This window comes from Phaenicophaeus curvirostris, chromosome Z (genome assembly GCF_032191515.1).
Source record: "Phaenicophaeus curvirostris isolate KB17595 chromosome Z, BPBGC_Pcur_1.0, whole genome shotgun sequence".
NCBI classification, from domain to species: Eukaryota; Metazoa; Chordata; class Aves; order Cuculiformes; family Cuculidae; genus Phaenicophaeus; species Phaenicophaeus curvirostris.
The window spans coordinates 72,854,527-72,870,769 of NC_091431.1; the positions used below are offsets into that span (position 1 = coordinate 72,854,527).

The 16,243-nt window shown below is 43.3% G+C and overlaps 1 protein-coding gene across 2 annotated transcripts in view; it reads left to right on the forward strand.

Moving 5' to 3' along the window:
* ARK2N (arkadia (RNF111) N-terminal like PKA signaling regulator 2N) overlaps window positions 1-5,497 on the forward strand; it is a 49,863-nt gene extending 44,366 nt beyond the window's left edge. For both annotated transcript variants that reach the window (XM_069880374.1, XM_069880372.1), the window contains exons 4-5: window positions 989-1,115; window positions 5,168-5,497. In XM_069880374.1, coding sequence (XP_069736475.1) covers window positions 989-1,115; window positions 5,168-5,357 — 317 coding nt within the window. In that variant the 3' untranslated portion in view covers window positions 5,358-5,497. The remainder of the gene's footprint in view (window positions 1-988; window positions 1,116-5,167) is intronic.
* The last annotated feature ends 10,746 nt before the right edge of the window (window positions 5,498-16,243 follow it).

Below are 16,243 nucleotides of genomic sequence, written 5' to 3' on the forward strand. Positions count from 1 at the left end.
TGTCAAACAAATAATAATTTCGCTGTTTTCTGTTTTCCATGGAAGTATTATTTAATAATTGTAACAGGCTGCCCAGGGAGGTGGTGGAGTCACCATCCCTGGAAGTGTTTAAAGGATGGGCAGGGATCTCGGGGATCTGGTTCAGTAGTGGACAGGTATGGTTGGGCCTGATCTCAAAGTTCTTTTCCAACCAAATGATTCTGTGATTCTATGATTCTAATATTTCACAACATAGCTTCACTAATTGTGGTGAAAAACCTTCTTAGCAGAATCTTACAGAAAAGACAAAACCTGCCGCATTCTTTGGAAAGGACTTGGTTTTTGACAGACTGATAAACTGGAGAGCATTGAGAAATAGTAATAAAAGCCTGAGACTATTCTATTTGGAACTTACGAAAAACAGAATTTTTTTTTCCAAGTATTTGTAATAATGTTAGAGCAGATGTATGGAGCCGTATGACCAGAAACTGATGGGTTTGGTGTTTTTTTTTCCATTGACTGGCTTTCTCCTATTTAAAGAATAAAAAGAAAATAAATTAATTTTTCTTGGTGTCTATGGGTTTCTGTCCAGCCTATGGGCTTTATTTGCCACGCTGTCATTGAGTCTGATTTATTTGCAATAGGTTGTCCTGTTCCTGTATTTCAGAGAGGTTTAGGTACAGTCTAACCCTTAGCTTTGTTGTAAAGTAACAGCTGGAAAGGCTAATTACAGCAAGTGTTCTTGATGCAGTAGCTAGGCTTTGTTCACATCTGTGTGATAACACCATCCCTAGACCTACAGATACTAGATACAGATAAATCCAGTGATCGTCCTGTATCATGTGATGAACCGAAAGCTGGATAACTTGAACTACTAACAATTTGTGATCTCAGTGTTTCAGTCTTTTTTTTTTTTTTTTGGTAACTTGGGGAAATTCCTTTTCCAGATGATTTCTGAGTTGTGTAAGCTCTTAAACATTGGCTGTATTTGCATTTTCCCCATCCACAGGTCATTTGGATCCAGGCTTTCTTGCAAGTGACAAAACCTCTTCTGGTAATGCCCAAATCAACGAAAAAATTAATATCGCCTCCTCTGATAGCGAAGTAGAGATTGTTGGAGTTCAAGAACATGCCAGGTATGAATTCCTTTTTCTTGCTTTTTCCACTTCTAATGTTTCATTCATTTTATCAGAATATCTGTCTTGCCAAAATTAATAAATAAAAAAACCTGCTGACTTCTACTCGTGTAGTTACCCATCTGTGAGTGATACTCAAAAGGTAGCAAACATTGCACTTCTTTTTCCTGTTCTGCTGATCACAGTGATATCAGAATGTGTTTTGTTGGAAGATTACAAACTTGTTAAGTATTTAGATTAATCTTGTATTTCAATATCAAACATTAAAAAGGCTAAACATATGTAGCATTAAAATAGCAAATATTGTGCTACCAAATCTATATACATAAGGAAGCATTGATAGGAATTCAGTTTTTAAGGACATAGTGTCAATATGCAAATAAATAAACAAAAATATTTATCTGAGTTCTTATTCCCTTTCAAAATATTTGCTTATATTAAGCATTTAGTCAGCTTCCACTTTATTTACCTAAATCAGTAGTGTTAAAAATACAATCCACTTTTCACTGGCTAGTGTCATAAGATAGCCCATTAGATTAAAAATCAGATCCTTATGAATCTTGATTTTATTTCAAAGTGCAAGAGAGTTCAGACACCCAAAGTGGATGAGGGTAAGGAAGTCATGTTTCTCTGAAGCTCAGATAGAAAGCTGTCCAGCTGTGCTTCAGCTGCTGTTCTTGGTGTTTTGATGTTGCTCTTCATCTTTAGTCTATGATCTTTCCTTGTCTTAGCTGTTATGAAGCATTTGAACAAGGGTGGCATTTTTGTGTAGTGTGAAGGGTTAATCTGGTGGAGTAACAGCAAGTTAAAACATTATACAGACAGGCTTTTTCTAAAACTAATCTTCTGCCTGATGTATAGTTGAAGGTGGGAAAACGGTGCAAGAGACAAGAAACAGAGCTGTTCCTCATTATCCTTTCACCACATCTTTCTTGAGGAAAGGAAGAAGGAAAGTGTGCAGGACCCAGTTTCCCAGACAGAAAATGTACAGATAGCGTGGGCACAGTCCAATGTGGCCAGATGTGAAAAAGGAAACTCTAAGGTGCTGAAGGAAGACAGGTTTGGTCTCTGCTTTTAGTAGAGCGAAAGTCGTTGCATGGCTGACTCTTTTGGACAATACTGACTCCCTAGGAAGTAGCTCTCCCGTGTGTTTATCCAGCAGACCCAGGGCTTAGAGGATCTTTATCTCAGTGTCCTTCAGTACTAGTTTGCATAAATCTGTCTAGCGCTATAAACACCCAACTCCTCTGCTTGAGGTCCCCTGTTCAAAAGCTTTTGATGCTGCCTGCCTGAATAATATTTACCATGTGCAGGAACGGAAATGTTAAGTAAATGCAGAGTTGCGTTTCAAATCTAGTTTTACTAGATACAGACTAAAAATAATTTCAGCAGAGACAGATAGAAAGCACTCTTGTGCTTTCCTTTGTTCATGTGACCATCTGCTGTCTCTCAAAGACTAGTTCATACCAACTCCACTGCATACTGGCACATTTCAGTTGTTTGAATCCTGTTGAGAATTTTGTTTCTCTTGCAGGTCTAGGCTTGCAGTTATGAAGTATTGATGGGCTTCCGACAGGGTTGTCATTTGGAAAAGGTTTAGGGTTTTAATCAGTATTTTTTGGATGCTTAGTTAGTATGGTGTTTGGATTCAGTTCCTTTGGTCACACTTGTTTTTTATCGTCCTGCATATTCCATGCTGTTATTGGACTGGTGTGAATTGTGAAAACCTGGAGTTTGTCTGCCGTCTATAGTTTTTGAGATTGCTAGTGAATTGATGGTGTTTCTCATCATTGCAGTATTATTTGGCATCTATGTAGGACATCATGCAGGCATGAAAGGTTCCCCTGTTGCGCGTAGGCTGGGACAAGCGGCCGATGCCTTGGTGTACCCATGATGTTAGCAGCAAGCACAGAGCAAACGGCCGGTGTTCTCATGCCTTCTAGCTTGGTGAGACCTTGGAATCTTTACTAAGATCTACGAGTTAATAAGAAAAGAATGCATTAGATGGAAAACATGAAGATAAAGGGCACGTCTGTGGTAAATGGTGGGTTGCACTCTTATCGCTGTAACTGCGGGTTTCTCACAGGTGGGAATTCACTGGGGTAGCTGCTGACTGGATAAAGAAACACTATATAAGGTTTGCATCCTCTCAATAAAGTGATCTCGCTTGTTGTCTCATTTATGGGGTCTGTACCTTAATTGCTACAACATCAGGTCATGTTTTTCAGTTTGTTTAATTTTTGTCCAATAGATTTTACTTTTCTTGTTGTGCATACATATAGAACAGCCTTCCTCTGTTTTTTCCTAGGTTTTTTTTGCCCCCTCCTCCTTTTTTTTAGTTGCTTTTACTTGGTATCTTCCCTTGGCTACCGTTTGGAAAGCATGTTCCTTAAGCTAATGTTTGATTGAACGTTTTGCTATTGGCTGACTTGTTTGAGAAAAAACACTTATATTTTTGCAAGGTGTCATTTCTCTGAGATAATTCATAGCTTGCTTGTTGTCATCCTCAGGGAGAAAAGTTAGTGTTAGCTTTTCCTAAGCATTGATGACCATTCTGTATCAGAATGATAATCTGTTGTCCTTGAGACTGAACATGGTATTCAGTTTGTTTGGGCTACAAGCTTTTCTTGTCAGTTATGTTTAAAAATATTTCTTCTCAAAAGAAAGCTTAGAAAAAACATCCCTGACATTTGTTAAGAGTTCCAGTCTCTTGGTAGCAATTCTTTGTAGATATGTACTTCAAGTATGTATTTTTAAGACTGAAGAAGTAATAGAAAAGTCATTCTGAACATCACATCCAAAAATAAATAGCATATCTGAGAAGGAAATGAGACATTTATTTTCAGAGAAGTTATTGCATGGAAAATGAGATTTTTCATTCTATTTCATGAAACTCCACCCAGAGCCAAGAAAGGTGAGCATAACCTAAGTAGTTCTGAAGAAAATAAATTGCAATATCTTAAATTAAAACAAATATAATGTAAAGGTCAGGGACATTTGGCCAGTGCAGGAAACTTGGGCTCCTGAAACACAGTGCATGTGCCTTCACAAAGAAATGGGAGAAGGTTACCCCAGCAGCCAGACTTCTCTTGCCTCAGTATAGAGCCAGGAGCTGCTACAGCCACTGCCAGAGCTTATACGAGCAAAACAATCCTTGGAGCACCAAGTATAAAGTTTTACTGGCACTTGTTTAAGATCTACAGCTGGAAATGGAGTGATCATCGTGAAGACTCCAGTAAATGACCGTCACTTCATCATATAACAGAATTAGTCTATCTTTCATTTTGGTTTATTCTTATTATTAGCTTGTACTCTGATTGTCACATGTCTGTTACGAATACAATAGGTAAAAATGCTGTGCAAATAAGTAGACACGTACCTCACTTCAGCAAGGCACTTGAGTGCGTGCTTGTCTTTAAATATGTGATTGTAGCTTAAATGTTTTGCTGAAGTGGGGCTGTGCTGTTACCAGTGAGCGTTTCCCAGCATGTTTGTAATTTTTAGTTACAATCACCGAAGAAATATCAAATGTAACAGCTGTAATAACGTAATTACAAGATGTCTCTTGTAATCATTGTAATGGAAGTATCATTATGTCCTCATTTAACGTGGTTTCCATTTCTTACAGAAAGACAGCTTTTTGGTTTGTCTCATCAAGCCTCACTTAAAACTTTACTCTTTTAAAAAGCCCAGTGGTTAAAGGTGCAGCCAGGAAATTCTGCCTCTGAATAATGCATGGTGCTACATGTGCTGGGGCAAACTTCCTCAAGAACTTTGGGATCCGTGCATGTATATTTTAAGGAATATCACTTCACCTCCACTGGCAAAGTTCAGTTGTTCAAAATACTCACCATTACTCCTAAGTTTTAGTTTCAGTTTGGTCTCAGCTTTGTTCCTGGGTATTTTAAGGTCTCATGGACTCTACAAATGGAATATCCACAAGGATATTTTGGAGAGAGGCATGTTAACAAGCAGTAACACACTGCAGCTAAGAACCTCGTGACTGAATTCAACAGGAGCTTTAATCCTTTGTGTGTTTTGCCTTGCTACAGGTGTGCGCACCCCCGGGGAGGCGTGATTCAGAGTGTATCGTCCTGGAAGCACGGCTCAGGCTCACAGTACATCAATGCCCAGCAAACTCAATCATGGACAGCTGTGACTCCCCAGCAGAATTGGTCTTCGCCCCCAGAAGTAGTAGATCTCACTTTGGATGAGGACACCAGACGCAAATATCTACTGTAATGCAGTGTCACTGTGTTTATGCCCCCACCCCTTCTCCCCTTTGCAGCACAGAAGTTCGTTGTTAAAGCTTCAGCTTCAGAAGCCCTGTTCCCTGCATTTCAAAATTCAAACTCATTAAGTTTCTCATTTGCATAAGAATGTGGTATGATTTCAAGATAATTTAAAATGTTTTTGCCTTCTCAAAGGAGGATTCCTCCCAGAATTTAAAACACATTTAGGGTTACTAACCTGTCTGTGTGTTAATCTGAAGAAGTAACTGTGTAAACTTACATCCTCCCACCCTTTCCCACCTCCAACTACAGAACTTTTTTAATTTATCGGTATATTGAGTTTGTTCATAGAATTTAGTGTTTTGCCGTGTAAGCATCAGTGATTTTGAGAAATGCTGTGTCCTCACTGATTTCAGTGGAACTGGGGGTATTTGGCACTTCTGAAAACTGAGCCAAGAGTATTTCTATCCAAGCTGATTTGGTTATGTTACCAGCAGGAGGGAAGTGTCTTTAATGTAAATGGCCCATAACATATGCACTGAACAGCTTTTAATTAAACAATTTTTATTTTCAATATGATTTATAGTTTACACTTTTTTCAGTGCTGAGCCTTCTGCCTACTTGACTACTGCGCTTTGCTGATCATTTCCCACAGCTTTTTACGGTTTAGAATAGTAATAGTAGTGTCTTAACTCGCAGCTGATCACTGCAAAAGCACAAGAAAAGTCATGAAAAGGCCCAGCATCCCTCTCCTTTTTAAATATAGCTGAACATTTTTACCTATATCTGAGTCTTGCCTTGAGTAGGAGGAGAAACCCAAAACATTTTGCTCCTAGACCTCATTTCTACTTTTGGTGATTTACTTCATTGACCATCACAAAAAATCCACCTCAACTTCCAAAGCCCCAGCCTGGCACAGCACTTTAGTAGATGCATAGCTGAAACTCGAGGGGCCATTCAAGTGCTTATTAAAACTCTGTCCTAAAAGTTGTTGAGGGATCAGGGCTGAAGATTGTTATCTTACTTTTATTTTTTAACCTAGATCTGAACCATTTTCCTGGCTTTAGGTCATGTCTCTTGTCCTGGTTTAGGAATTGTTTTTAGTGTATGATCCAGGAAACACTTTCTACCAGAATATTTACCAAAATCTGTGGAACTACTTACTTTAGCAGGCTGTAGTTTCTGTAGCGTATATGGAAATTCCTGCCCTCATCTGTCATTTTGAGCCTTTCTCAAGGCAAAAACCAAAGATTAGACTTTAACAAGATGATATTCACTTTAAATGTCTATTGTGCAATTAAAACGTTCCTTTGTATTCAACATGTTTCTAGTGGAAATTTTGTACAGCTCTCTTACTGATTCTTTTGCCGTTTAAGGCTGAACAGGGGATAGTCAGGACATGCAAAGTTCTGTTTTCTTTTTGTGTTGGCTGGTTTCTAGATTTATTCAGCTTCCAATAATTTTATGTGAGGGGATGGGGAGGGAAGTAAATAAAATTACTTATGTTGTCACATAACTTAAAAACAAGTGGTGATTTAGTTTGTAACAAACAGCTTTTTCATTAATTAGCTGAACGGTTATGACTGCACTTTAAAGAACATCTAGGTAAGGGACTGATACTCCAGTTCCAAGCTTTCTAAAACATTGAACATAAGTGTATTGCATGGCCAGAAAAATGTATGTGGTGCTTCTAGTGACCGATTTCTTTCTCTGGGGGCGGGTGGGAGGGAGAGAGCAGAGCGTGGTTGGATCCCATTCGCATTGCAGTAGGGAAGAGCCCCGTACATTTGGGACACTGCACCTGCCGTGATTGTTGGTCTTTTCTCGTTGTATTTTGATCATGCAGCTCAGCCGTCGTCGTAGTGGGCTAGCGCACATGCTGTAAAGGTAACTTTGGAACAGTGATTTAGTTTGGCTGCTTTTTCCTGTTTCACAAAGTCTCTTAAAGATCAGTTTTGAAGAAAGCAGCAGGGACCCATTTGTAGTCCTTCCATGACAAATGAAAACTAACTCTCTTGTTTTTCTGTTTGTATATGATGTGACTTCCATGTATATATAAAAACGACTGCGTCCTAACCAAACTTCCTCCAATTGTGCACTGTGTTTGTTTAAAAAAATCCATGTATTGTAGTCTGATGCAGGTTTAATTTTCTTTTATTTAAAACACTACATATTTTCTCCTATTCTTCACAAATTTGAAAGGGTAGCGATCTGAAAACCGCAATCACTGGATAGCTAGGAAGTGGGGTTTTGGTTTTTTTTAGTTTTTATTTAGTTTTTATTTTTAAAACAGAGCAAAAGATGCCTGGGTAGTTTTGCTCTTCTCCGCAGGAAAGCGAAATGTTAGCCATTGTATGGCTAAGAACCGATGCACTTGGGGCCTGATCCAGAACCCACCGGAGTTGATGCGGGGCTTTCCATCAACTTCAGTGTGTGCATTGGCCCAAGCCCTCTGTGGTTTAGCAGTTCCCGTATTGCTGAAGTGTGAACTTGGAATCTTCTCTAGTGAAGACGACTCATTGCTTAGAAGATAAATGTTTAAAATGTGCGATGCTAATTAAAAAAAATTGATTCTTCTTGACACTCGTTATTTAGTTCTCATTTTCCATCTAGTATTTAATGGTCTTTGGAGAAAAAATAATAATAAAACAGAGTGTTATATATATATATAAAAAATATATATATTTTTGGTGCAAGATGAGACCTTCTCTGTTTTTTGAAACAAGTCTGTAGCATAAAGGTTAAACTATTTTAAGATGAAATAAAATAGAGTGTATTATTTAAACAATATAAGCTTGTTTGGGACTTTTTTTCCCCACTTTCGTCAAGTGCGCTGCTGTTTGTCACATCTCTAAAATGAGGCCGTAAGTCCTAGGAAAATTCAGATTTTTCTGCCCAAATTCAGCACTGCTCTGTGTGTTTAATCTTGATCATCCAGAGTGTAAATGTGATTTCCTGATCACAGAAGCTTGCTTTTATGTCCCAGATGGCGGCAGGACCATGGCTTCTCTCATAGTGCTGCTGGGGGATGTCAGGGGATGCTCCAGTTGCAGGAATGAGCGGCTGCTGCCCATTGCGCTGCAGAATCCCTTCTAGGGATGTGGTTTCTGCACAGCCTCCATCTCCCCACACACCCCAGTCCTTCACGTGCCTGAGCAACCTTTATAGCACTATTTCTCTGAGTGCTTTCCCTTATCCCATCCTCAAAGCTGGTGAGTGATACTGTTTGAATAAGAAACCAACATTACCCTTGGATTTTCTCACGCAGCCAGGTAGTGCCGACGAGCTGGGATCTACTGCTATTTGAAATGGATGGTTGAGCAGCTGTGAAGCTCTGGGCACGTCCTTGTGGGCATGAGAGGTGGTGCCAGGCTGCCTCTAAAAGACGTGCACCTGGGAATAAGAGCTGCAAGCGAAGAGGACAGTAAGTACAACTCCACTGTGCTCAGCTTTGAGTCCTGCTGCCTGCAGCTCTGCTCACACCCAATAGGTGAATGGGAATAATAGAATCCATTCAATTTCCTGCTAAAAAAGGGAGTTTGCTTTAATTCTGATATTTTTATCACAAGAGAAGGCTCTCGGTGGTGCGAATAAGGAGAGCCATTTATCCATCTATTTTAAAAGCCAGGATGGATAACAAGAGTGAATGAATTGGCTTTTCAGGCCCACTGAGTATTTAGCTTTAGTGAAGCTTGAAAATAACACATTCTGGGGCTGGTTGCCACCACACTCGGGTTTTATTTCATGTACATCACCAGCTGAGGGGGGAACAGTGCTGTGGAGTTTGGTGCAGGTGTGGAAAGAGAAGAGCTGTCATACCTCCTGAATCTTAATTTCTCTGTCACCAAGAGATACTAGAGTCTTTAAACTTAAGGACACACCAAACGGAGAGCTTAAAATTTATGCTATGGCTGTCAGCACATCCCTTGTCACTCAGGCTGCTTTACTTTTATGTTGGAGCCACCTGGCTTTGTGAGAGCTGTCATTTCTGGGGCAATGTGAGAACTAACAAAAACTGCCCGAAAAGCTTAGATTTCACTTTCTCCATCAAAATTGTTGGAATGCAGATTCATTTTCTGGCTGAAAATTTAGCTTGTCTGCCTTAAAATAGCAGCTGAAAGTGTTTTACCAAGTGGGCAAGTTCCTCAGTTCCCTGGAGATTCTGTAAATGCTGTCCTTTGCATCACATCCATGTGATGAAATGCCACTTGTTTTTCCCTTTCCTCTTTAGGGTCTTCGTCTGTGAGCGGCAGCTGCTGTGCCTTTCTCTCCAGAGCATCACAGGGTTGCAGTTTCCCTTCCGTCTGCAAAGGAACGGAGCAGCACGCCTGCAAAATGCCAAATTGCGGCAGCCAAACCCTGCTTTTACTTTCATCTTGGGTGCAAATAAGGTAAATGCCCTCCTTTCATTGAAATTAAATAGCAACTGATGATCCAACCCCCCCCAGGTCTATATCTTGGTACAAAGGAGCTCATGAAAGTACAAACGCATTCCTGAGAGTCCCTAGGACTACTGATTTGTAAATGCCCCTTGGAAGATTTCTCTTGGAGCTGGTTAGTCATCTGGATTTGCAATTCATTTTAAAATTAGAATTGAGTGCCAGCTGCTGGGGAAGAAGGATCTTTCAGACAGTAAATCCCAGGGCAAAGCTGGAGCGGGCAAGGGAAAACCATCTGAAAGTTTACTTTGAGATAATTTTCTACATTTATTAGCTGCATTGGCAGCTTTGGGGGAATTCAGGGCAACCACATCAGAGCTGGAAAAAAAGCCAAATAAAAACCGTCTGTCAAATTCTTTTTTCATTGCTGGTGATGTAGATTGAGTGCAGAACCCCTGGAATCTGACCAGTGCCTTTTCCAGGGGGGTTGCTTTGTGTGACAAAGTGCTGTCTCATACAGCTGAGGATCATGTTTGCTTTGTCCATGGCTTCAGATAACTTTTGACTGGCCCATGATTTAGGACACCCAGATCTTTCCTACTCCCTTTCTGCCAGGTGCTTGTGTATCTGCCTTAAACTTGGCATGACTGAGCTCCAGTGTCACGTCCATCATTCCAGCTCATCCAACCTCAACCACATCTTCCAGTACTGACAGAGCTGCTGCTCAGCTGTCTGTGATCAGCAGTTTTTAGTAGAAAGCTCCAACCCTACATGCCAAAGTCACTCATAAAAATAGCGCCTTTCCACTGCTTCCTTGGAAATGCGTCTTTTCTAATGTTACCACTGGCAGATTGAATTATTTGCTCTCTAAAATACTCCTGGTTTCCCCCTGTTGTTACAACAATAGCCCTCTGGATGCCCCTGTGTCTAGTAGCATGGACCTCCAGGGAGACTGCCATTACAGAGCAGGGCACACTCAAATCCCTCCACTGGGGCTATAGATACGTAAGAGATATTTATCCATGCTGCTATGAGCCAGCAGTGGTCCTGTAAACCTAAAGAGGAGCTTTCAAGTCAAAGGTGGTTGAGCTGCAGTGATGCTTTTAAGATCCTAATAGGAAATCCATCATTTGTGTTATGTGTTCTCACTAAAAGCTCATCTTACCTGGCACAGGATATGACAGAGATTCATGAAAGGGTAATTTTCTTGCTTTTCCACACGATTACACTTCCCATTTGGGTCCATTTATTCATACTCTCCCTGGATGGCGTGTGACAAAACTGCCAAATAAAAACGCCCCTCACCAGGGCTCTGCCAGCTACAAATCACCAGCCAAGCGCCTCAGATCTGTTTTCTGACATCTCACTAACACCTCCCTCCTGCTTTACAGCTCTAATGGGACCCGTCGTCTGCATGAAAAGCCGCAGTGAGGCTTTCTGTGATGATGGGATGGAAACCGCCTTGGCTGAGCTTCCCTCCTTGTGGTCAGCAGCATATCCCCAAGGGGAAGAAACCCCCTCTTCATCTGCAGCAAGGGGAAAGGGTCCCCTCAGAAACCTAATTTTCACTTGAAGAAGTGATGTGGGTTAATGAATCGATTTGGGCTAAGCAGTGATTCTTCTGGGCACTCACAGCTGAGTCTGGAAGGTGAGCACCTACTCAGCTTCCCACCTTATTGCGTGGGAGCAGGGAAGGATGGAGGCTCCGAGGGGCATGGGACCCGTGGGAGGGGGATGTCATTTGAGAGCAGTGGCGGGGGTGACTCCTTAACTGCTCCTCCACCTTTGCTTCTTGCTTCAGCAGGAGATTCCCAGCCCCTGGGCAGAAGGTTCATCTCCAGCAGGGTGGAGAGAGGCAGCCAAAACCTTGTCTTGTATAAGCGTGTTCCTGGTGGGGATGGTCTCTGCTTTTCTCAGAGAAGGTGGGAGATATGTTCTGCCTGCCTATCAAACACATCCCAAGGAGGAAAAAACAGATTTGGGTTTTATGTCAATTCACTTTTGTTTCTGATAGTTCCTTATACATGCTGGGTCTTTCTTGGATTGTTAAGGTCATGTTTCCAATCCCATGCAAAACATTAGGCTGGAGAGGCTGTGATGGGAGCTCACCCTCGGTCTGCAGAAGGACCAGAGCTCTTCAGAGACTTCTTTTTAGCTCCAGACAGGTAAGAGATGAAAACATTCCAGATGATATCCTGGCAGACAATCAGAAGTGGGAGCACCAGCTTGTAGAAACACATTCATTTCCACGCTTGGTGTGACCAGCCTCCCAAATTAAAAAATTAATCATGAAAAAGTCCCTGAAACAATGAAAAATCCCATGACTGGGAGTTGCTATGTGTCCACAAATCAAGTTTGGCCCAGTAAAGCATGATGTGGGAGCCAGGATTGTGTAGGGGAAGCAGTGTATATACTGTACATCCTCCCCTAGGTTCTTGGGGGTGGGAGCAGGTCTGCTCCAACAGCTCCAGAATGTACTAAATAACCAGGCACTCAACCTTAACACCTAGGACAATTGTGTGGGGTTTTGGTGTCTGTTGGCTCCAGGGGAGGTGTGAAGCTGCTCATATGGTCATGCATTACTTAGGCTGGAGCGAGTAAGCAGACGCTGTCCCTTGAATAATTGACGACCTGTACATCTACCTGTGCAGGAGCACGCGTTTGTCATGAGTGTGTTGTAGGCGTATTCTTGATGACAAGCACCACACACAGACCCAAACCAGCTCATCGGCTCCTTTGGTGCAATCAAGCCCCTGCCCACCATCTCAGCCCCTGATGTATCATAGAATCACAGAATCACAGGACGGTTTGGGTTGGAAGGGACCTTAAACATCGCTCAGTCCCACCCCACCCCCTGCCATGGGCAGGGACACGTCCTGCTGGATCAGGTTGCTCCAAGCCCCATCCAACCTGGCCTGGATACCATCAGGGATGGAGCAGCCACAGCTTCCCTGGGGAACCCAGGCAAGGGCCTCCCCACCCTCATTGTGAAGTATTTCTCCCTAATGTCTAATTTAAATCTTCCCCTTCCAATTTAAAGCCATCCCTCCTTGTTCCATCACTCCATGCCCTTGGAAAAAGTCTCTCCTCAGCTTTCCTGGAGCTTCTTTCAGCACGGGAAGCTGCTCTAAGGTCTCCTCAGAGACTTCTTTTCTCCAGGCTGAACAACCCCAACTCTCTCAGCCTGTTCTCATAGCAGAGGTGCTCCAGCCCTCAGATCATCTCTGCGGCCTCCTCTGGGCCTGTTCCAACAGTTCCACATCCTTCTTACATTGGGAATTCCAGAACTGGACCCGGGACTCCAGGTATGAGGCCTATGACGTGATTAAGGGACCAGAGGGCAGCGTGTTGCCCCACAGCTGCTGCAGGCGGCTATAAAACCACTCTCAGTATCATTCCTGGTTCAGCTGGGGTTTATTCTTTCCATCTTATTTTCATTAGTCCAGGTGGGTTCCCCCATGGGTTTGTCCTGGTTTTGAAAACCACTGTCCCTCACTGAGGTCACCTTTGGGGTAACCCAGGGCCGACTCTGGACTCGGCCCTGGTGAGACCGCTCCTCGAATCCTGTGTTCAGTTCTGGGCCCCTCACCACAAGAAGGATGTTGAGGCTCTGGAGCGAGTCCAGAGAAGAGCAACAAAGCTGGTGAAGGGGCTGGAGAACAGGCCTTATGAGGAGCGGCTGAGAGAGCTGGGGGTGTTTAGCCTGGAGAAGAGGAGGCTGAGGGGAGACCTCATTGCTCTCTACAACTACCTGAAAGGAGGTTGTAGAGAGGAGGGAGCTGGGCTCTTCTCCCAAGTGACAGGGGACAGGACAAGAGGGAATGGCCTCAAGCTCCACCAGGGGAGGTTTAGGCTGGACATTAGGAAAAAATTTTTCACAGAAAGGGTCATTGGGCAGTGGCAGAGGCTGCCCAGGGAGGTGGTTGAGTCACCTTCCCTGGAGGGGTTTAAGGCATGGGTGGACGAGGTACTGAGGGACATGGGTTAGTGTTTGATAGGAATGGTTGGACTCGATGATCCGGTGGGTCTCTTCCAACCTGGTTATTCTATGATTCTATGATTCTAAGACTTGATGAGCTGAAAATGCTATTTAGTTTATCTGCTCTGTTGCAAACAGCGGATGAACCTGTGCTGCACAACTGACCATCCTCCACGCTTCATGAGAATCCCTGAGGACTTCTTCTGTGGCTGGAACGCTGTTAGAACATCGCTTCAGGCCATTAAAAACCCCATCCCAGGTCTAGAAAAACTCTTTGTGGCCAACCTTCTGTGGGACAACTCTACGAAGGGAGCCCCAAACCCTCTCCATGGAGAGTTGTCCCGTTCCACCCCATCCCACTTGAAGCTGCAGAACCAGTGATTTCTTGCACAACCTCTCAATCCCTGAGCTGCTTCTGAAGAGGAAGAATTAGTACAATTTTTAAAGTGGTCTCACCTCGGCATGGTACAAGGCAGAGATCCCAGCTTCCAGGAGGGGCTGAGCTCCTTGCCAGCCTACAGAATGTTATTAAGATGGTTCATAACCCAGCAAGCAGCAGCACCACATGCAGCATTTTTCGGAGGATCAATACTGAGATCCCCCAGCCTTCAATGGCCAATATGCTGGAGTATCTCATTTTAATTTTAAGTGAATGCATACTGATTTTCTCTACCCTGCCTCTCATTTTTTTTGAGAATGCACTCAAAAAAGAAAGAGAGTAAAAGGCTGAAGAGATAAAATTACAGAGAGGCAGAAGATAAAGGAGTTAAATAAGCATAGATTAAACTTCAATGTAAATAAACCTCAAATAAAGCCTTGTCACCAGCCAGGAGCCCTCCACTTTCTACATTCCCAGCTGGGATAGGGTTACTTTTGCTCCTAGGCACCCTACGATGCTAAAGTGTTTACTGTAAAAATTTCTTCTCCCTTTTCACCCTTTCTCTCCCCATTCTTCATTTTGCCTTTCATTTTTCCACCTTCCCTTTTCCCTGTAGGTTCTCTTCTTCTGTGCTGGTCTCCCAAGCAGCTTTTTATCCCCCTTCATCCAACACTTGAGGCCCTCACACCCCCAGACCTGTTCTTCTTAGTGGGGTTGTAAGACCCACCACCCTTGCCCTAGAAGAACCATCAAAGATCCAGCCGCGGCCACAACACGGTTTATCTCCTCTACTGCAGAGGATGAGCCCCTGGTGAACACTTAACCATCTTCTACGCCTCATGAGAGTTCACACACAACAACCAAGTTATTGGAGGGGTAATACTGACGTCCCCCAGCCTTTGATGCCCAAGTTGAGATCTTCCCCTGGGGCAGCACTTCCAGCTCACGCAATGGGATAACAAAACTCTGAAACGCTCAGAAAAGCTCTCAAAAGTGCATCGAAATCAGCTTTGCATCTACTTTCCTCCCTTCCTCAGGCCCCAGGGACGAATCTTCTTAATTCCTTGTGCTCCAGGCTCAGCTTGACAGACTCCCAGCCCCAGGGAAAGGCTTGAGCGTGGCATGTAGGTGGAGGTCAGAAATTTCGGCAGCGCCTAGTCTGCACAGGAGGTCATTTGGCAAGAAATATTTATTATTTTAGTGTAATTTGTACACTGACACTTTAGTTGAGGAAGGTCTGGCTGGAAGCAGCCTGTGGGAAGGCACTAGATGGCACCAAAGCCAGAGGATACAGGCTCCAGTTTGCCATTGCACCCTCCGCTGCATCCCCTGGGATGGGGGAAACTGTCCCCAAAACAGGCAAAAACACTTGTGGCAGGGAAAAGACCAATATTTTTTTTTCCCTTACGACGCTGGACTCTGTCTTCTGCTCATACAGCCCACAGCAAGGAAACAGGCCCCAGGAAGTGCAGAAGAAATCGAATTACCCAAACATAACACTGAAATTAAATCACCCAGCTGTGACTTCAAGGTAACTAATCGCCATCAGATCCAACGGAGGGTCATTTCTCCAGCTTTCCAGCTTAGGATCTGGGAATGCAGACAGGGGTCATCAACCTCGCTGTATTTATGGTTAGTGCAAAGCCACCTTGAGAGAAAGGAGCAAATTTCACAGATAAAATACTGTGGCATCCTTGATTACTGGCAGGAACCACAGAGTTTGGCAGCAAGGTTGGCAGGAGAGACCTCTCCTTTCACCCCTTCTTTTGCATTCACCGCAGTTGCATCCCAAAGCCATGGGGAGGATACTGGAATGGGGAAAGCATTGGGAGGGACCACCTAGGAAAACACACCAAAACCGCTGCTCTCCAAAAATATGGATAGAAAAAGGAAGAGTGAATGGGCTTCAGGTCATTTTTCTTGAAAAAGGGTGATAAGAAATATCATAGAATCATAGAATCATAGAATCGTAGAATGGTTTGGGTTGGAAGGGACCTTAAATATCATCCAGTTCAACCCCGGCCAGGGGCAGGGACACTTCCTGCTGGATCAGGCTGCTCCAAGCTCCATCCAACCTGGTCTTGAACACCTCCAGGCATGAGGCAGCCAGAACTTCCTTGGGCAACCTGGGCCAGGGCCTCCCCACCCTCAACATGAAG